This window comes from Magnolia sinica, chromosome 7, assembly GCF_029962835.1.
Source record: "Magnolia sinica isolate HGM2019 chromosome 7, MsV1, whole genome shotgun sequence".
Classification (NCBI taxonomy): domain Eukaryota; kingdom Viridiplantae; phylum Streptophyta; class Magnoliopsida; order Magnoliales; family Magnoliaceae; genus Magnolia; species Magnolia sinica.
Window position 1 is genome coordinate 83,878,683 of NC_080579.1, and position 20,738 is coordinate 83,899,420.

General features: G+C 39.0%; 1 protein-coding gene across 1 annotated transcript in view; it reads right to left on the reverse strand.

Annotated features, from left to right (window-relative positions):
* LOC131251572 (nuclear pore complex protein NUP155) overlaps positions 1-20,738 on the reverse strand; it is a 76,751-nt gene that overhangs the window by 38,042 nt on the left and 17,971 nt on the right. Inside the window, exons 2-6 of the mRNA XM_058252343.1 lie at positions 17,996-18,165; positions 9,107-9,233; positions 3,888-4,150; positions 2,134-3,796; positions 1,729-1,941 (exon numbers count right to left, since the gene is read on the reverse strand). Coding sequence (XP_058108326.1) covers positions 1,729-1,941; positions 2,134-3,796; positions 3,888-4,150; positions 9,107-9,233; positions 17,996-18,165 — 2,436 coding nt within the window. The remainder of the gene's footprint in view (positions 1-1,728; positions 1,942-2,133; positions 3,797-3,887; positions 4,151-9,106; positions 9,234-17,995; positions 18,166-20,738) is intronic.

Genomic DNA, 20,738 nt, shown 5'->3' on the forward strand with positions numbered 1-20,738 from the left:
TAGCGATACTAGGGTACTAATCTGAGAGAGGGCGGTCTATCTCCACACCACAAATCCTCCCAGAAGCGAACCCCGTGGTCATTTGCCACCAAGAAGGCAACGCCCTGACAGACAATAGATTCAGTAGGCGCCACTTCTTTCCAAATGGCCGAGAGTGCTTAGCGAACCACCCTCCCTCATAGGTCCCATACCTATAATCGATCAACTCCCTCCACATTCTTCCCCTCTCCATCCCGAAGCTCTAGATCCACTTTCCCAGCAAGGCAGAATTCATAACACCCAGGGGTTTGATGCCAGCGCCACCATCCTTATACGACTTGCAAACCTCTTCCCATCTAAGCAAATGGAACTTCTTTCCTTCCCAGGCCCCTTTCCAAAGGAACTCCCTTCTAATCTTCTCGAGCCTGTTGACCACTACCTTCGGGCACTTGAATAAAGACATAAAATAGGATGCCCTCGTCAACTTTAGATTGAAGAAAAACGCCATTCTCTTTGTTGTTTCTTGCTTGGCTAGCATTCCTCCCAAGGTGTTTGGTTGTACTTGCTTTATTCATTTCCTTAAGTCTAGTCAAAATAAACTTGCACCTCGTTTTGTTAAATGCACTTTTCTAAGATACCCTCGCACTTAGGTAATTGATGCTAATGTCCTTCACTCAACAAGCATTTCGTGACAATTGATGCTACCGTTTAAAAGAATGTCTCATCTTATGTTATGACTAAATATGTTCCCGAAGCCATCCTTGTGGAAGTTCCTTTACCTTTTGTGTTTCCCCCAAATCATGTCATTAAGGAACCACCACCTTAGAAGGATCTCATACGAATATATCATAGGAAAAGGAAATAAGACCAAGTATTGCAGACTATTCCCTCTCAATTCACGACATCAGCTACTGCACCTAATGATGTTCTCACTCCTTCTGAGTCTACTGAGATTGTCAATGATCTACTTATTGCAGCCCGTAAAGGTAAACATTCCCGTGTTCCACCTCTAATTTCTAATTTTGTCAACCACTTATCCACAAATTATCAGAAGTTCGATCTCACCTTTTTTATCCTTTAAGTCGGTTTAAGATGATTTATTTCCCTTTCATTTGTTGAAGAGTAACAAACAGTTTATTAAGAGATCGCCAAGATGGTGCAAGAATCAACTACATGTGTGCCATATTTTTTAGCGCTCGAATATTGATGGCGACACACATGCAAATGTGGGATGCTTGAACATGGATAAGACACACACATGGCACATTGAAACATGTTACACGTGTATGGACAAATATGATCCTCATGTGCACCAAAACTATTAAGTGTTATTGACAAGTAGTTCCACCTCTCCACCAGAGACGCCCAATCAATGGCCTAACGGTAACATAACTATGAATAGTTGTCCAAAGGTGCAATGATTCCCCTGAACAAGGGGGTTGCCAACTCATGGACATGTATGGTTGTCCAAGACTCCTAGTCAGGACACAACTTTGCCAAACCCAAACAACCCCCTATATTTGTAACTAACACTGGCATATCTCAATGACCCAGTTAAACAGGCTATGAGATTTATTTTTTTTCCTTTTTTTTTCAAACAGACTGATATTCCACCCTCAGCTATCTAAAAGCTTCCAACCAGTCAAAAAGTCCAAGCTCACACAGTAGAAGAAGCAACTAGAAAGGATTTATTAACAAGAAGACCACCACTCAATCCATTCGGCATTTTTATAGCTAAATCTGAATTACCTGCATAAGCGCAGCTATAAGCCTTGTCGCAAGCAGGTCACCCTCTTCGGAACAAACTAGTTGATGGAACGTCAACTGAACTAGTTGTTGGCGTAGATTAGCATCTAAGGACTGTACCAACCGTGCAACATGATGATGTGAAAGAAGATGAAGTAGAAAGAGAGCTTCACCAGACCTTCGGAGCAACCGCCTAACACATTCCATCGCCCTGACCTGTACAACGGTCCAAGAAGTTACATAAGTGAGAGGGACTATACGGTCCAGGTGCATCAGGACAAAGATGGTGTCCTCACCAGTCAAGGTACCTTAGTACCCTACACATCCTGATGCATCAGGACACTATAATTATCCATAGTGGATAAAATTGCACCAGTCAAGAAGCAGCCCAACAAACCATTAATTTACCTCCATCGCAGCCAATTCTGCAGGAGAGTATGGAAGTCGTTGACGTTTTCCAGATGTGACACCATTACTTGACTCCATATTTCGAGAATATGTACCAAACAAATTCCTTACCATATTACGGTCCCCAGCTCCTAAATCAGAACTAGTTCCATACAAAATAGAACCGGTTATATCTCCCATGCCAGCAACACAACCATAGAGCCCCCTTCTCTGGTTTCTTCTCGACCTTAAAAACTGCTCTAAGGAGCGAATCTTGCTTTCCATCACTTGCATCGCCCCAACAGAGAGTCGGCAGACAACCACCCCTTTTTCAGGCCCAACATCAGAACCAACTTCACCTCTGACAATCATAACAGGAAGCTCCCACACAGGATAAAGCAACCTCGATGAGCACAAGCAAAGGCCTTCGTGGGCACCAGAAAAAACAGGCTCAGCCTCTTGAACAACCTGCCCCATGCTGAAGCCTCCAGGCGGAGTTCTGGTGTTTGCCAATGCACTGCTACCTTCGAGTTGCGGCATTCCAACAACTCTCGGATCCTCAAATGCTTCAGCTGCCTTTTCAGCAATTGTGTTGCTAATTAGGTTGTCCTCGACATAGACCAGCTTTGCAGCCAGCATTAAACACATTGCAGCAGCCTCTCCAGCTCCAAAACGATTGAAGAAATCTTCTAATATTGATCTTGGTGCATTGGACTCTAACAACCTCCGCAGAATGTCCACTGGCCTGTTGAAAACGACTTCCATCATGCCCATGGTACTGAACGCAACAACTCTCCTCCTCGGTAAGATATGTTGAGTTGCCAGATCCCCTCTAGCCCAAAGTTTCACAGTTGCCTTTTCACATGACTCCCGTGAACCTTCAAATACACAAGATTCTACATCTGAATACAATGACAGCACAGTATCTGCCATATCTGGCAGCGGTAAAACATCAGTGACAAAAAGCATCCGGCCCTCTATGGGTAGGGATGATACTGATTCCCGCAATGCTCGAGAACTTCTTGAGCTCATTCCAAAGTTACTAGATATAGATGATTGTGTACTTGGATCCCTGTTGATGATCAGAAGAGAGGACATGGTAGGGGGTGAGGAATCGGAAAGGACAAGAGTGCCGGCAGAATAATAGGCTGTTTCTATTTTCAAGGTCAGATCGTCAGTCTGGGATCTACCAGCTACAGACCCATAAGTAAGCCCACCTCCAACCCCTAAAGGAGGTGAAGGCCTGATTGTTACAGCTTTTAGGCAGCATGGTCTTTGATGAGCATTGCTTAGTCCAGCCAAGCCTCCAACAGAACTGTTATTCCCACCAGATGGAGCAGTGGAAAGGTACATTCTTCTCCCATCTGACAAAACAGCAACGAGATGCAGCCACTTTGATTCCAATGTAGATAAAGGCGCAATGCAAACTATAGATGGTTTTGCTGCCCGAGAAACCGCTCTTGATCCTGCAGACCGCCGACCACCATATTGTCCGTCCCTCTGATCAATCAAATTCCTCTCTTCAGCAATTCTCTTAAGTGGGCCATCGCCATTTACTCCCAGATCAAACACCTGAAGTTTCATATCTTCAGTTCGTGCATATAGAATATGTCTTTCATTATCAACAACCATCTCAACAATTGGATCAACGGCTCCAAATTTAAAAACATTTGGTAAGACCCACCTGAAAACAAAAGGGGATGTTTTATTTGGGAAAATGTAACAGCAAGAATGACAGGGAGAGTTATGACATTGCTGAAAATATAGCAACATACCTTGAAATAAGACTACCCAGACCTGCTGTGAGGCAAACTTTACGACAACGTTTGTGCCAGCCCGAGCCAGTTGTATACTGCATCTCATAAATATGTCCATCACGGCCTGCGAGGAAAATATGACCCTTATCTGTACATGTAATGCAGGTCATAGTGACTCCATCAGATGGTATCGTGTACTCTGGTAAAGGCTGCAAGGAAAGCTCCACATATGGATCTGTTCCCTCCCCCCTTCCGGTGCAGCATACTCCTACGAGAATCAACTAAAAACAACAAAGGGAGTATCAGTAAAAACCAGAGTTATTGCTAAAGAAATGGCAAAAACTCCCAAGTCATATCACTTCTAGGCTTCTAGCTATGATAAGCATGATGTCAGTATGTGTATTAGTATTTTCCAACCCCCATTCACAGAAAAATGATAAAACAGAAAAATGCTTGACAGTAAGATTTTCTTTTGGAATGGCATTGCTTGATTTTAAGCGGTAAATCCAAGGAAATTAGTAACTGCATTTGCTTCGCCACTACCCCTGCCCTCAAGCCTACTCAGTTGGGACACGCTCCCAACAAACTACATCCAATTGTTCATGGGCCCAAAAAATCCTTTTCTACAACCTTCATCAGTCAAACCCTGTAACAGTCACTTGTGCTAAATGCAGCAATATTCTCAAGAACGATTCCTGCAGGGAAAATGTGTAATTATCCACGCTTGACACTGACATCCGCCATACATATCAAAACAATGTGTGTCAAAGAGTAATCCTAGGAAATCACAGTGCATCATCCTGATGTGTGGACCCTGCTCGGGAGCATACTGCCAATCAAGTGCCACTGACTTGCAGCATCTGAGGTTCAGCACAGGCCCCACCCAACAGATCTTCAATATCATGGCATCGCTATGTCAGTCAACTTTCTGCACTAGCACTCGTGCGCATGCACAATGACACCTTCTCTGATGATGTATTTGTGAAACAGACTGATCAAAATTCTATGGACTTGCATGAACCAACATTTAATTCTTGCGGCAATGCTCCTCAGCAGGCACTTAATGTTAATTCAATGTCTATAGCCAAAATAGTGTCCTCTATCTACCCCTTGTTCCCCTCTGTCCATCCTTCTATCAATCTACCAACACAAAAGTGTGCAATCCTTAAGGAACCCAAAAGACTGAAACAAGCAAGCCAGTGTTACCAACCTTGCACAACTAACAGTTTTAACTGGAATCTTTCTGAACTAGTAATGCAGGACAGATGGCCTAGCCTAGAATAATGCAATGAGATCATAAGCATTGTTGTCAAATGCGATCGCATATGCGCCTACTGTTGATCAAATCGCATATGCCATGATGGCATATGCAATCCTGGCAAGTATGACACGGCATACTTTTATATGCAATCACATATGCAAGTATGTGATAGCATACTGCATATGCGATCGCATATTTCCCAATAGCCAAGAGCGGAAGAATTTATTTTATTTTATTTTTTTTCAAATCGGAGAACTTTTGCCTATAACTAGGCACACATATCCCCTCTATTTTCACTATTCTTTACTCCAAAGCTCTAAATCTCTTACTCTTTCTCTCTTACACCTCTTTCTCTCTTACTCTAATCTCTCTACAATTATTTCAATTACGTTTATTTTTTGTATTTTATAAGTTGTGCTTACTTTTTGTAAATTAAGTTGTAAATTATAACTTGTAAGTTGTTTCAAGTTATTTATCATTAAAATTTCTTTGTTCGAAGTTTATAATAATTAGTTATCTTTTAATGTAGTTGGTTGATTGTTTTGTTAAATTTTATGTAATATAATATAAGCAATTAAATATATCACTTAATGAAATACTCAAACTATAATGAAATAAGTAAAATAACCCAATCCAATCATGTGTACTAATTAGACAAGTTTTTTCTTCGTTTTTTTTTTGAATTTTTAGAATTTTTTTTATTTCTTCCTTTTTTTTTTCAAATTTTTATTATTTATAAAAATATATATATGCCATGGCATATGCAATTGTGCGATCGCATATGCGAACAACATATGTTGATCGCATGCGATCACATATGCGATTTGACAACATTGAGATCATCAACAGATTAACTAGAACAATTTAACGCACAAAATAATGCTAATTAATCATAACCCGTGAATTGGTGCTCCTGAATATATGTATCATGTGTATGAGGAACGCCAAGTTGGTGGATCATTTATTCCTTTATTGCCCTTTTGCGAGTCAAACATGGGATGGTATTATTTTGAACCTAAATATTAGTTAGGTAATGTTGGGCTCGATCTCGCAGTGTGGCACGAAAGCGGTGTTAGTAAAGATGGGAAGGTGGGGTAGCAATTGGTGGGGATGGCAATCCCATTGACCATATGGGGAGAGAGGAGTAGGCGATGCTTTGAGAATAGATCAGATCCTGAAAGTCTGGTTATTGTAGGGCCATTTCTTGGGCGGTCAATTGGGCTTCCGGATTAAAGGATCTAGAAGCTTGGGTACTTGTTGCCCTGTTGGGACTGTAATTTTTCTTTTGTTTGTTTTGAATTATTTCTTGTCTTCTTTTGAAGCGATGTTTCAATAAAGTTATTACCTTTAAATTTAAAATTTAAAAAGACGAATGTATCAAAAAATCAATTTGATTTCATTCTTGGGTCTACCACTAAAGTTACTTTCCTACTTAGAAAATTGATGGAGAAATATTGGGAGAGGAGAAAGTATCTCTACATGGTCTTTATTGACTTGGAGAAAGCACACAATGGGGTCCCTAGAGAGTTAATTTGGTGGGTGTTGGGAAAGGAGTGTCAAGAGGATATATTGACATTATTAAGGATATATATAAGAGGGCGGTAATAATGTGAGGACCACTAATGGAGAGACAAGTGAGTACTTAATTACTATAATCTAACACCAAGGGTCGGCATTGAGCCCATATGTTTTCACATTGGTTATGGATGGGTTAATGAGGCATTTCTTTTCCCATGGTGTACGTTGTTTGCCAAGGTATTCATGAATGGTTACGTAACAGCCATAACCATTACGCGTCACAAGGTCGAAACAGCCATAATGGCCCATACAGGAAAAACTGCTGTAATGGACCCATAACAGACCTTAACTATCCCATAATGGTGTCGAAATGGGTTTTTTCATATAAAAAAGGCCGTAATCATAATGGTAACGATGGTGGCCGTTACAGCCACCGTTACCATTTTATAATACCTTGTTTTTGGCAATGACATAGTTCTTATTGACAAGATGAGGAAGGGCATAAACACAAAGCTAGATTTATGGAGGGATGATTTAGAATCTAAAGGATTTAAAATTAGACGGACTAAAACAAAATATATGGAGTGCACTTATAGTAATAAGAGCAAAAACGAGGAATTAGTTTAAGATTGTTGACCATGAATTTTCCCAAAATTTGTTCTAAAAAAAAGGAGTTTCCCAAAATTACTACTTTCAATACCTTGGTTCAATAATTCATGAGAGTGAAGAGATTGAAATGGATGTTGCCATTGTTATCGAATCGCATATGCAATCATGTGCGATCACATATGCCCATGCGCATATGTGATCACATTTTTTATTTTTTATTTTGAATATATATATATATGAGAAATTTTCAAAAAAATGTAAAAAAATATAAGAAACTGAGGAGAAGTTTTCTAAGTTAATAGATTACTAATTTTACATATTTAAAATACATTTGAGAGAGATAAAATCAATTAAACAATGAATTAAACATCAAGTCATCCACATTTAACAATATCGTTAACAAGAAGTAACAACAAAATCAACAAGCTATTTATTTATTATGGTAGAAAATCAACAAGCTATCTTCCTTGAAACTTAAAAGTGCTTGAATCTTGATCTTCCAACTTCCAAGAGAGAGGGAACGTAAGAGAAAGAGAGAGATTAAGATCACTTGGAAGTAGGAAATACAAGAAAGAGGGAGATTAAGACCACTTGTAATTAAGAACTGTAAGAGAAAAATAGAGTAAGAGAGTTTTGGAGTGAGAAATATTGCAAATGGAGGAGATTTGGAAGCCTTTTTATAGACAAAATGTTATTTTTTTTTGCAAAAAAAATAAATAAAAATTCAATGTGCCATGGCCAATATGCGATCGCATATGCTGTGTGCGATCGCATATGTGCCAAATTGTATATGCCATGATCGCATATGCGATTTGCATATGGATATGCGCATATGCGATCGCACATGACAACAATGGATGTTGCCCATATAATTCAAGCTAGGTGGAAGAAATGGAGATGTGCCTTACAAGTTTATGTGATCATTGTGTATCACTAAAACTGTAAAACAAAAAGGGAAAATTTACAGATAGATATAAGACCAATTGTGCTTTATGGGACAAAATGTTGGGTAGTTAAGGAATAACATGTTCATAGGATGAGTGTAGCTATAATAAGGATGTTGAGATGGATGAGTGATAGGACGAGGAACGATAGAATCAGAAATGAAAGCATTTGAAAACATAACAGTACTAATAGGTAATAAGATGAGGGGAAGTAGCATTCGATGGTTTGGCCAAGTGCAACGAAGACCTATGGTCAAGTGTAACAGCGCGAAAATTAGATGGTACGAGTTGAAGGCTTTAAAAGGCAAGGCGAAGCTCCAAAAGGATGTGGATGGGGGTCGTAAGAAAAGGCGTGATAACCCATGGTCTAAGTAAGGGTCTAACCATTGATCGAGTGGAATGGCACAACAGTTTCATGTAGCTGAACGGCACGAACCCAATTAAAAGGGACAAGGTTTAAATGATGATGATGACGAACCAAAACTTGAATGTTCATTACATACGGGGTCCAAAAATTCCAATTGAAACTCCAAACCTCTACCTAAAGATCTAAACGAATCAAAATTCTTGTTTGTAGGGGCCATTTGGGTAGGTGGAAATCAAAAAGTAAATGTGGAAATGAAATAGATTTACTCATATGTGAGAGTTTCCTTTGTTTGCAAAAGATAGGATGATTGAGGAAATTGATTTCCTTATGCTTAGATTTCATTTATAAAGGGTCAATTTCATTTTCCACTCTCAAACCTAAAGAAAAGGAAACCTTTTTCCTTTTCCACAGTTTTCCTCATATGTGACATTTTCCTTCCCTCTTATCTACTTTTTCGTTTCCACCAATCTAAAGAAGCCTTAAGTGAATCCATGTAATCAAAGACAAAAGAAAAAGATGAGCTGAAAAAAGCTCCTACCTCAACAGGAGTGGCTAACACTAAAAGATATTGGATGGCTCCCACGAAAATTCCACGCTTAGATTTGACAAGGCCAACAGCGCAAATAGCTTGCTCCTCAACGCTATATTCAGGGCACTGACCATCCCTGGCAAAAAGAAGGAGAAGAAAATGTAAGAGATAAAGAATGTTGAGAATAACAAAATACCAGGCATATAAAGGACACAATAAAGTAAGCACACTCCATAATAAGTGCAACATGAAAAATACCAGGCATATAAAGGACACAATAAAGTAAGCAAACTCCATAATAAGTGTAACATGAAAAATACCAGGCATATAAAGGACACAATGAAGTAAGCATACTTCATGGGTAAAATATCAAGCATAAAAAGGAGACAATAAAGTAAGCATATTTCAAGGGTAAAATGTAAGCATACTCCCTGAGGAAAAGTGTAACCATGGTTTAAAATATCGGGTAATGTATTGGCCGATACGAGTGCATCGTATCCATATCAAGCATACACGATATGGCCCTACATCGGCCATATCGGTAACCGTTGGCATGTATCGGGTCGTATCGGGTCCAATACTACACACCTGTATCAGTCGGGCCGATACAGGCATACAAGGGCAAAACCAGCCCTTCTCTTTCCCCTTTTCAATCTCTCCCTCTCCATCATTTCTCCTCCAATCTTTGAAATACCTTGAATACATCAATCCTAAGTGTTTTTCAACGCCATTAACAGCAACTTCGAGGATCAAAACATTGGATTTCAGCTGATTTAAAGGATTTAAACTATTTGGGGCCAATTTTGAAAAAAATCAGAAAATAGGTTATAAAAAAATCCATTTTTTGACTGTCGATTCTGCTTCTAATCCATATGTATGTTTATTATACCCCTATATCTACAAAAAACTACCAGTTTTGAAGATCGATTTGAGCTTGTTTTTGGGTTTTTCTCTCTCTCCATCATTTCTCCTCCAATCTTTGAAATACCTCGAATACATCAATCCTAAGTGATTTTCGACGCCATTAACAGCAACTTCAAGGATCAAAACATCGGATTTCAACTGATTTAAAGGATTGAAACTATTTGGGGCCAATTTTGAAAAAAAATCAGAAAATAGGTTTTTCAAAAATCCATTTTTATTGTCGATTCTTCTTCTAATCCATATGTTTATTACCTCTAGATCTACAAAAAAAACTACCGGTTTTGAAGACCGATTTGAGCTTTTTTGGGGTTTTTTTATTTTCGGGGCATTTACGCCCAATTTCTATATATTTTTCAAAAATCATTTTTTTAATCTGATCTCATATCTGTACTCTCTAGCCATTTTCGATCAGATCTATTTAGATCTTATCGGGGATATATATATATATATATATATATATATATATATATATATATATATATATATATATATATATATATATATATCAATCTTTGGGAGAAAGTTCATTACCAGAAAAAATAATAATAATAATCTAATGATTTTGATCATAGATCCAGAGAGGTCATGCATTTTCGATATTAAAAAAATAAATAAAGTTTTTTTTTTAGGGGGGTGGGGATTTTGAATTTTTTTCAAATATATTGCTTTGGGGGGGAGGGGCTAAGTTTGTTGTTTTGGGTGGACTGTTTTTTATTAGATCAGAGTAGTTTGGTCACCATTTTTCAAATATTACAACTTGCTTTTATTTTTTAAAATATGTTGAAACTTGAAATGTAATACATGTCTAGGAGGATACAAATCTCTTGGTTGCATCAATTCAATTTCATATACTTGGTTTCTTAGTTGATGTCTTGATGCAAATTGATAATACATTTTTTTTTGTGATGTTTGTGGCTTTGTGGTGCAAATTGTAGAGTACAAGAGTGGCCATTGTTGTATATTGTATTTGTTGGGATGGCTGGAAATGAGAGCAAAGATGTAGGGTGGCAGTATGGACTAAAGATAGGTGAGAGTAGACAGCAAATAATGTGCTAGTTTTGCAGCAGAAGCATAAGCGGGGGTATAACCCAATTAAAACAACACTTGGCCCATCAAAAGGGTCAAGTTTCAGGGTCTCCAAGCGTCCCTCGGGCAGTAAGGGAGGAGATGAAGAAGAATTTAGAAGAAATTAAAGGTAAAAAGACAATGAGGGAGAAAAAGATGAAGGCTACGCTTGACCAATGTAGAGCGGAGGTGTTTGGGGTTCCTACGTTGCTGCTTGATGAGGACACTGAGTCAGGGGATGATTCAGATAGGGAGGTGACGACTGCGAGGGGGGAAAGTTTATGAGCTCGCCATGAGGATGAGGAGCAGCATCGAATGTTTACGAGGACAGGTTCAATTCGTGATGTGGGTGGGGGGAGTGGTAGTGGGCATGATAGCAAAGGATTATTTGGGGGCTTCAGGGCAAGGTTACGTCGAGCCTTGAGCATGCGACTACAAGAGTCGCACCCTTCTCGGCCTCTGAGCGAGAACAATCATTTAGAAGCATATGGGCAAGTAGAGGATGCACAATCATGTGTGATGGTTGAACCGGCCCAACCAGATTGAGTATGATAAATTTCATGGTCTACTCCCACCTAGGTAAAATCTTTATTAGAGCCATCGATTCATCAGATGAAGTGAAGGATGTTGAGTATCTAGTTGGCCTAATGGATAGAATGACAGAATAAATTGGGGAAAGTAATGTAGTGCAAATTGTCATTGATAATAAGGCAGCATATAAACTAGCAGGAACCAGTGTTCAAAATATCAGTATCGCACTATGTATCACTAGTGTTTTAAGTATCGACGATATCGTCCGATATATCCCACGATATATCTTGTATCCCACTTGTGCAATACGAAACACACAAGTAGTGCGATATATCCCACATGTTTGATCCAGTGAGCATTTTCGATCCTTTTTTTCTGTAAATCATGTTAAATCGGCATCAAATTATTACAAATCCATGATTTTTTTTCATGTTTTGCATGAAAAATCATGGAATTGGAGCTTTGATTTCAAGATTTAGAGGAGATGGGCCGAGTTGCAGAAAATAATTAAAAAATCAAAACTTTCCAATTTCTTGCAAATTGGTTGCAATCTTTGTGTCCAAACATAAAATCAAACATGTATGTAACCTAATCTAGTGATTCTTCTTTTGCTTTTGAAAGTATTACTTGTGTTTCCACACATCTTCGTACATTTATAAATTATATGAATAGACTTTGATTATACTTGCATTAATTCAATGAGACAACGCATAGATTAGGACCTCATACAAAGAAAACCTATTATGTGTACCTGTTTTTGTAATGTTTTGATTTATAAGTGTGTATTGATGTCTTTTTTAACAATCACTAACATTTCATTAAAAAATTCAAACAATTTCCCAATGATTCACCATGTTTCCAACAACAGCGATACATTATGCGATACAAATGATATCGATAACCGATACATATCCGTATCACAAGAATGCAATACATAATGTGATACCGATATTTCGAACACTGCTTGTGACTACATTGTTGCCGGTTTCAAGTTTCCAAGAAAAATATTTGCAACTAAATAGAAGGGGTTGAAGCATTTGACAGACTTTAGGCCTATCAACCTTTTGGGGACTCCATACAAGATTATTGCAAAGATTCTCATTTCTAGATTCCAGGAAGCTCTATGGTCTGTTATTTCGGAAAATCAAAGCGCATTAGTGTAAACCAACGTTTTAAATAGCAGTAACGTGATGCGTAGCGCTCTACCCTCTACAGCGTGTAGCATAAATGCATAGCATGTAGCGTAAGCTACACGATACTTCTATTTTTAAATTTAAAAATAGGACAAATATAATAAATAGTTTTTTTTTTAAAAAGGAAAAAAAATATAAAAATGCCTAAAAGATGATTCATTTTAGCAATTATAAGCATGTTCAAACAATTTACTAATTATCGTTTATCAAAAGCCAATCCACATATGCAAACCAAATGAAATAATTATCACATCAACAACTTTCTAAGCAAACCACTTTAATTAATAATGTCTAATTGAAACCACAAGTCACAATTATGAAAAGAAATAAAAAAATCTGATATGTTCAAAGTTATCAAGTATAATGCAAGTGTCATATTCCTCAAACATTAGATACAAAGAAAACATGAAAAAAAAAATAGTAAAAAAATACATTGTAGCGTACGTTATGACCCCTGTAGCGTACGCTATAAGGAATTTATGCTATTTAGGATGCTACATAGCGTACGCTACAGGCACTATTTGAAACACTGGTGTAAACATGCAAATTCTGGATAGTGCTTTGTTAGCGAACGAATGTATTGATTATAAATACAAAGAAGGCAAAGCAGGGGTAGTTTGCAAGTTCGATTTAGAGAAGGCTTACGATGCAGGACAATTAACTACTTGCTCTAAAAGCTCGAACTGTAGAGCATGGCGAATCAATCCTTTTATCTCATAGCCCAAGCCCCACATCACATGGGTTAGGACCTCGGCCGAACCCCTCTCATCGGCCCCAAATCACATAGGTACCGCCTCACACAAGCCACCCCACACGGGTGCGGCCTACCTCACACAAGCCACCCGCCTCACACGGGCAGCCCACCCCGAGTGTGCCCCTGCATCCCACAGGCCACCTCACTCAAGCCCGGTGTGAAAATGCCCCTGCATTAGCTTACAATCATGTCAATTGGGGTTTTCTAGATTACATGTTGAGCCGATTAGGATGTGGTAAAGAATGGAGAGCTTGGATCCAGGAATGTCTTAGCTTGGTTTTCCTCTCAATACCTGTAAATGGATCCCCAAAGGGCTTCTTCAAAGCTTTTCAAGGCATGCGCCAAGGTGACCCAATATCCCTCATTCTTGTTTGTAGTCATCACAAACATTCTTAACAGGATGCTCCTAAAAGGACAAGAAGCGGGCTTGATCCAATGTTTTATGGTGGCCCGTTCGGGTCTGTTAATTACCCATCTTCTCTTCACAGACGATATGATATTGTCTTGTGAAGCGGATGAAGAAAAGATCGATAACTTGCAAAAAATTATTACTTGCTTTGAGGCAGTTTCAAGTCTGAAGGTGAACTCCTTTTAATGCGAAATGCTTGGAATTCACACTTCAGAGGAAGAGGTGTAACAACTCATAGATATGTTTGGTTGTGTTATTGGATCATTCCCTTCTCCCTATCTCAGCTTGCCTCTTTGCATCGGAAAACCAACCAAACAGCTATGGGACCCAGTCATCAAAATAATAGAAAGAAAGTTATTGTCATGGGAGAGTCAACATTTATCCTTGGGAGGTCGTTTAACTTTGATAAAAGCGGCTTTTTCTAACATGCCATTATACTTTATGTCGCTCTTTCAATGCCTTAAGTCTATTTCCACTATGCTCAAAAAGATGAGACGGGATTTTCCGTGGCATGGCAAACAATCGCGGAAGATGTTTCATCTTTTAAAGTGGGAGGATGTATTCAAGCCTGACGCAGGGGACGAGCGTGAAGAGATAATGAGGAAGATCACCGTCTACCTCAAGTGTGCAAGCCTTGAATCCACAGGTGTAATGACTCATGAATCCACAAGAAATAAAGGAAAATTCAAAATAATTTTATTGATTAATGGATAATGTGTATTTTTTTTCTCAATTACACCCTTAATAAAGAAAAATTAAACCAAAATTTGTAATGAGCAAAAATAACAAAATTCTAACCCTAATAAAAGTTACTCAAAATAGAAAAACTCATTTAAAGCCTAATTTGGCAAAAATAAAAAGTTTAGATAAACCTTACTAGAAGAGTCCTAGCATTTTTACAAGTTATTTCTAAAAAATTAAGAAATATAAAACTCTAAAAATAAGGAAATACAACAAAAATCGAAATTACTAAAAATAGTTATTTTTCCTAAAATCTCGTTTTTGAGCTAGAAGCATGTTTTCTTGTGAAACGGACTGATGCGGCCAACTTTGTGGATTGATTAACCCCGGATGGCCCATTACGATAAAAATTGATAGGTTGTGCGTCCCATAACAATAACCAAATCAAAAGTTACAGCCAATTTACGGTTCACACTTCGAACGACAACTGCCTATCTGGAATGAATTTCTTCAATCCAGACGCGCCTAGGGCCCAATTACGGCGTGCCCTATGTAGGAATGGGGCCCAGATATAATAGATTACTTCCGCCTCCGTCTGGCCTTCTTTTGGTCCAGCCATGCTACGAGCATAATATGATGGCAATCAGGTAGGTATGCCCCTCTCGTCTAGCGGTTCAGGACATCTCTCTTTCAAGGAGGCAGCGTGGATTCGACTTCTCCTGGGGGTAGGGTATTACAAAAGGAAGTTGGAGGACGTGCTGGAAGGTCATTGCGAGATAAACACCTAGGAGGAACTTAAGAAGGAGCTCAAGGAAAGGAGCAGTTCCTGCCTGGGAACATTGCACGGTCCACTACAGAAATGAGACTTCATAAGTTCAGGGACTTGAGAGCTGAACAAAAGACAAGGAAACTCAATCGTCTCCCAAAAAGAGATGCAGCAATGTTGAAGAGACAATTATCTCACCTGCAAACATATCTGGGTTAGTTGAATGGGGGGATCACTATGACTATAGCCCTTGGTAGGTTTACCAATGAAGAAAATGATTTATTTGATATTATGGATGACTAGTTACGGAGGGACCGTTTCGTTTTTATAAGTGGGTCCGGTCTATTACTCTTTCCTTGTGCTTATTTCGCTTTAGGAGGTTGGTTCACAGGTACAACCTTTGTAACTTCAAGTTTTTGATTGAACTAATCCATTGACGCAAATAGTTCATGGGCGAAAATCAACTTATTTGGGTCCTAGAGGATTAACATGACGAACTGCTAGTTTTCAAATACGAGATATCCTAGTCACTATGGACGTATTTGACCAATTGACACGTCCCTTCCTATTGCATTTCATTTCTTTCGTTCATGTTCTTCTTTCTCACTAAGAAGAGGGGGATTTGAAAAAATAAAAAAATAATAAAGGATTACGTCATTCCCGATAGTCATTTCTTTAATCAATGGATAAGAGCATACTCTAGATCGGAATCATGGGGAAGTACTCCTTGATCATTTCTACCAACTTAAAGCCCTCATTATGATTCCTTTTATGCAGGAATATCCCTTTGGATATCTTATGCCATCTTTTTTTTTTAAACTCACTTCATTCACAAATTCCGTTCCATTTGAAGAAAAGAAGGATCCAAAAGAATCGATCTTTCTTTTCATTGTTGAATCTCTGTTTGATTTGTGGGTATTGGAGCATATGAATCTAGCCTTAGTGGGCAAGTGGATGTGGAGATTCACCATGGAGGACAAAAGTCTATGGAGGGAGGCGATTGCTAGCAAGTATGGCACAGGGTCGAGAGGGCGGTGGATCAAAGACTCCTCTAAATACAAAGCCTCGGCAATATGGAAGGTGTATTCTCGGTGACATCCAAGTTCAAAGAAAGCATTTTGTTCGTTGTAAGTGCAAGAACCCATATTCAATTTGGAAGGACCTATGGCTAGATGATTGCGTCTTGAAGAACACTTTCCCGAGTTTGGCAAACCTAGCCACGAATAAGAACATCCCCATAGCTAGTTGTTACTCCAAGGTGGGTGTTGAGATAGTGTGGATGCCTCCAAGACAAAGAGGCCTATCGGACGCAGAAACGGAGGCTTTCTTGAATCTTTTGGAGAAGCTGAAATTCGTCGCGGTTCACAAGACAGTGAAAGATGCAGTTGTATGGAGAGGTTATAGCTTGGGTAGATTTTCAGCCCAATCTTTCTATAGGGCCCTCACTCCTTCCCCTGGTCCCACTAACCAGAATTAGCGGTTTTGGAAATATGGAGCCCCACCAAAGCTGCTTTCGTATGGTCGGTAGGAAGAAATAGAGTGCTTACCATAGACAACCATCACAAAAAAGGGATGGTGCTTCCTAATATTTGCTTAATGTGCAAAAATGACACGGAGTCGATCAACCATTTATTTATTCGTTGCTCCTTGATGAGGAAGGCGTAGGACTTTTTCTTGTCGACCCTAAGCATTGCTTGGGTTATGCCGAAGTCTGTCTCCTCCCTCTTGGCTTCTTGGCATTATGGAGGTGTCAGGAAGGAAGGAAAAGCGACTTGGTGGCCAGTGGCAATGGCTTCTTTATGGGCCATTTGGGAAGAAAGGTACAAGCATTGCTTTCAAAACAAATCGAAACCAGAAGATATGATCAGCCGTAGGGCCTTGTCTATGGTCGCCGAGTGGGCTTCCGGGATGGAGGAGTTGGAGGCTTGCGTCCTCATTGCCCTTCTGGGATTTAATTTTCTTATTCGCTTTGTTGTATACTTTTATGCTCTCATGCGGCCATTTAATAAAGTCATTGCCTTTCATATATATATATATATATATATATATATATATATATATAATTTGCGACTAAATTCCTACCGAATTTCAAGTAGATCACCTTGGTAACTACAGAACTACACACACATGAGACAGGTAAGCAATTCCACAAGTTTTCCCTCAATGAAACATTCCCCAATCCTGCTTGTTATGTTCAATAGAGGTAGTGAGCATGCTTAACAAATCGATTCAATGTATCATGTCATTCACCTAATACGATAAACAAGAATTAGCAGCAATTGTCAATATGTTGTATCCATCTAATTTCAGAAGGTGTGAGTTTTCTTATGACTGAAATAACAACATCTAAAGAAATGAGGGTAGGAATGATTTTAAGATCTCATGAGGAGGTTTTTAGAACCTCAAGATTCCAGGAAGGCTGCAGGAAGTAGAAAATGCGACAGAGCATCATGTACAAACAAGCAGATAAGGGAAAATGGATGCTATTTGTGTGAGAAATAAAGAGAAGTCTTCTTAAACACCCAATGTGTAAGAAACATTTCAAGAATGAATTTTTCCATTTATCAAAACTCACCACTTGTCAAAACGCCATAGAAACAATGAATTATCCACTGATGCCCAAGCTCGGCGTATCTCGGGAAAAATGCCACATAAAGCAGTTCCCTCCCCGCCAGCTGCATTATATCTTTCAATAAGTACAGGAGGCAACTCTCGAGTATCTACCACCTCAACCAATGGAGGCCACTATAATGGAGCAATCATGAACATTAAATTTGTGTTAGAAACATAGAACAGAAGCTTCCTAATGTCAACAAAAAGTCATATTCCAATTTCTAAGCAGTTAGATCGAAGAAGAGAAAAAAGGCATAAACATGGCTTTCAAGACAGCTTAAGCAAAAATTTGTAAAAACAACTTTATCCACATAGAAACAACCAACTTGTGGTGAATTTAGTTGTGGGAAGCTGCTACCGGAAGTGCACTTTCCACTTCCAGACCTCGTGCTCCTACCCTGAATTTCACTGTCATCATTTCATTAAGGCTACCTTAACTTGATCAATTTCATAATAGTGCAGTTTCCACCACTTTCAAAGCCGTCTTGGGTTTCTATGTTAACAATCATGACATATTTTAATGAGATTTTCCATCATATGCATTTGCACTACTCCTCATTTCATATCCTCCCACAAAAACCAAACATGAGGACCAACCGGCCAAGATTCCGCAGATCTAGACCATTCTCCTAGTAAGCCCTGCAAAGGATGGATAAGAATCTAGAAAAGACATTGACAATCCCAACCATCCCATAGGAGAATTTTGTTGGTTTTGAACGCAGACTGTTGCTGAAGGTATTTCTACCGTCCATTTGCAGGTGAGAATTTAATGCACAGACCACACAGGTTTTGCAGTAAGAAGAAGACATAAAGAATAAGATTGATTAGGAAGGAGATAGATCAAGACAGATTTAGATCACACCGCACACATTTAGAGATTTCCAGGGTTTTCATCTGCAAGAGTTGAGAATTCTACCTGTACAAAATGTACTCTTTTTTCTTTATTCAGAAAACTCAATCTAGCTTTATGGCATCTACAAGCATACATAAAAGACACTTTGCAAAAGAACTTAAACAAACCTAAAAGCTCCTACAAAATCTAAGCCGCAGATGATATCTAATCTTAGCCCATAAAAACTAATTTCCTAAACAAAAAACATCAACTCCAGATTAGTTTTCCATTAATAACAACAGCTTATTGAAACAAAAGAGTGAAATACATGATTAGTTATCCATTAAAAGATTGAAATACATAATCAGTTATCCATTATGGTAATGGTTACTGGTTAGTGATTACCAAGTGCCTCAAACCTTCTTAGCACTGCACTGGTCATATCGTTGGCCTTGCTCAAGACTTGAAAAAAATAGACCTCTAAAGACATGTGCTGGTCTTGGCTTCATTCATGAAACTCTCCATCAAGGAATCAGATATTTTTTCTAGCCTTTTAAGAATGGTTGATGTGAATGTTGGCAGAGCGTCAAATGATTTTATTTTTTTTAAAGTGTGGAGTTCATCTTCAACTGGGGAATTTTTGGCTAAATCCCCCTTCGTGGTGCTAACGGTGACTCACCGTGGAATCTGATTGTGAGTGGGGATAGAAAAGTGCAGAGATGGTCTTCAACTGGGAATTTTTAGCTAAATCCCCTTTATCAGTGCTAACGGCGAGTGAGATGGAATCTCCTTCCAGTGCTAAGAGCATGTAAGGCTCAGGTCCCCCTCACAGACCAGAAAAATGTAAACAGGTGATTACGCATGGACCAGCCATCAACACTTAAGTTTTAAACAACAAAGGCAAGAGTTACACCAATTCCGTATTCTTTTCAGGATTTGAAGACTCTTGAATTACAACCCCATCAGCCCTCGACTTACCAAGCATGACTTTATTCTCTCTTGACCCTCAATAAGGGAGCAATTAGGCCATAAAAGATCTTCTATTCCTTTCCTTCTAGATACACCACATGATTGTGTGCAACAATGCTCCAAACTACTCTTCCTCTTTGCATGAAGGGAGAGGCCATCCAGCATTTCATAAGGTCATCCACTACATGTTGAGCCCACATCTCCCAAGCCGACTCACAATGGAAGAAGTGGTCTAGTGATACGGTTTATTTCCAGCCCATAAGACAGATGCTCAGAATAGGCATATTCCTCTGAAGGTGGTCGGTGATCAACATTTTGTAGGCAATAACTGTAAAAATAAAATAAAAAAGAAATACTATAGCTCCAACATGATTTGGAACAAGAGAACCACAAAACTTAGAGCACAGGGTGCTTCAATAACTCTAGTTTACTTATTCAACTCAGGTGCTTCAATAACTCTAGTTTACTTATTCAACTCAAGCTCTACAAGTCTAAAAGATCTTTTTAGATCCTTACCAAAACTAAGTAAAAGAATAGTCTCGATTGCCCGTACGACAAGGGAAGAATCAACGAGGTTTGTCCCAAACAACTTGAGGGGAGTTGTAAATGCTCAGTTTTACACGCTTGAGAGGAATGTTTTCTGATGACGATGACGGAGACAACGATGACGGAGACGACGAGTGTGGTGGAAAGAAATGGGAGTGTGCTGGAAATGAATCGCAGAGACGTGGAAGCATGACACTATAGTGAAACAGAAGGAAGAGAAGAAGGAGATGTTTGGAAAGTAATACCCAAGAATCGAAGGGAAAGGGACTTGGGTAAACGAAAACGCAGAAATGTTTCGACATACCCCACCTTATTTGTTAAGGGATTTCCCAAAGGTTGGTTGCCAATCAACTTCTCC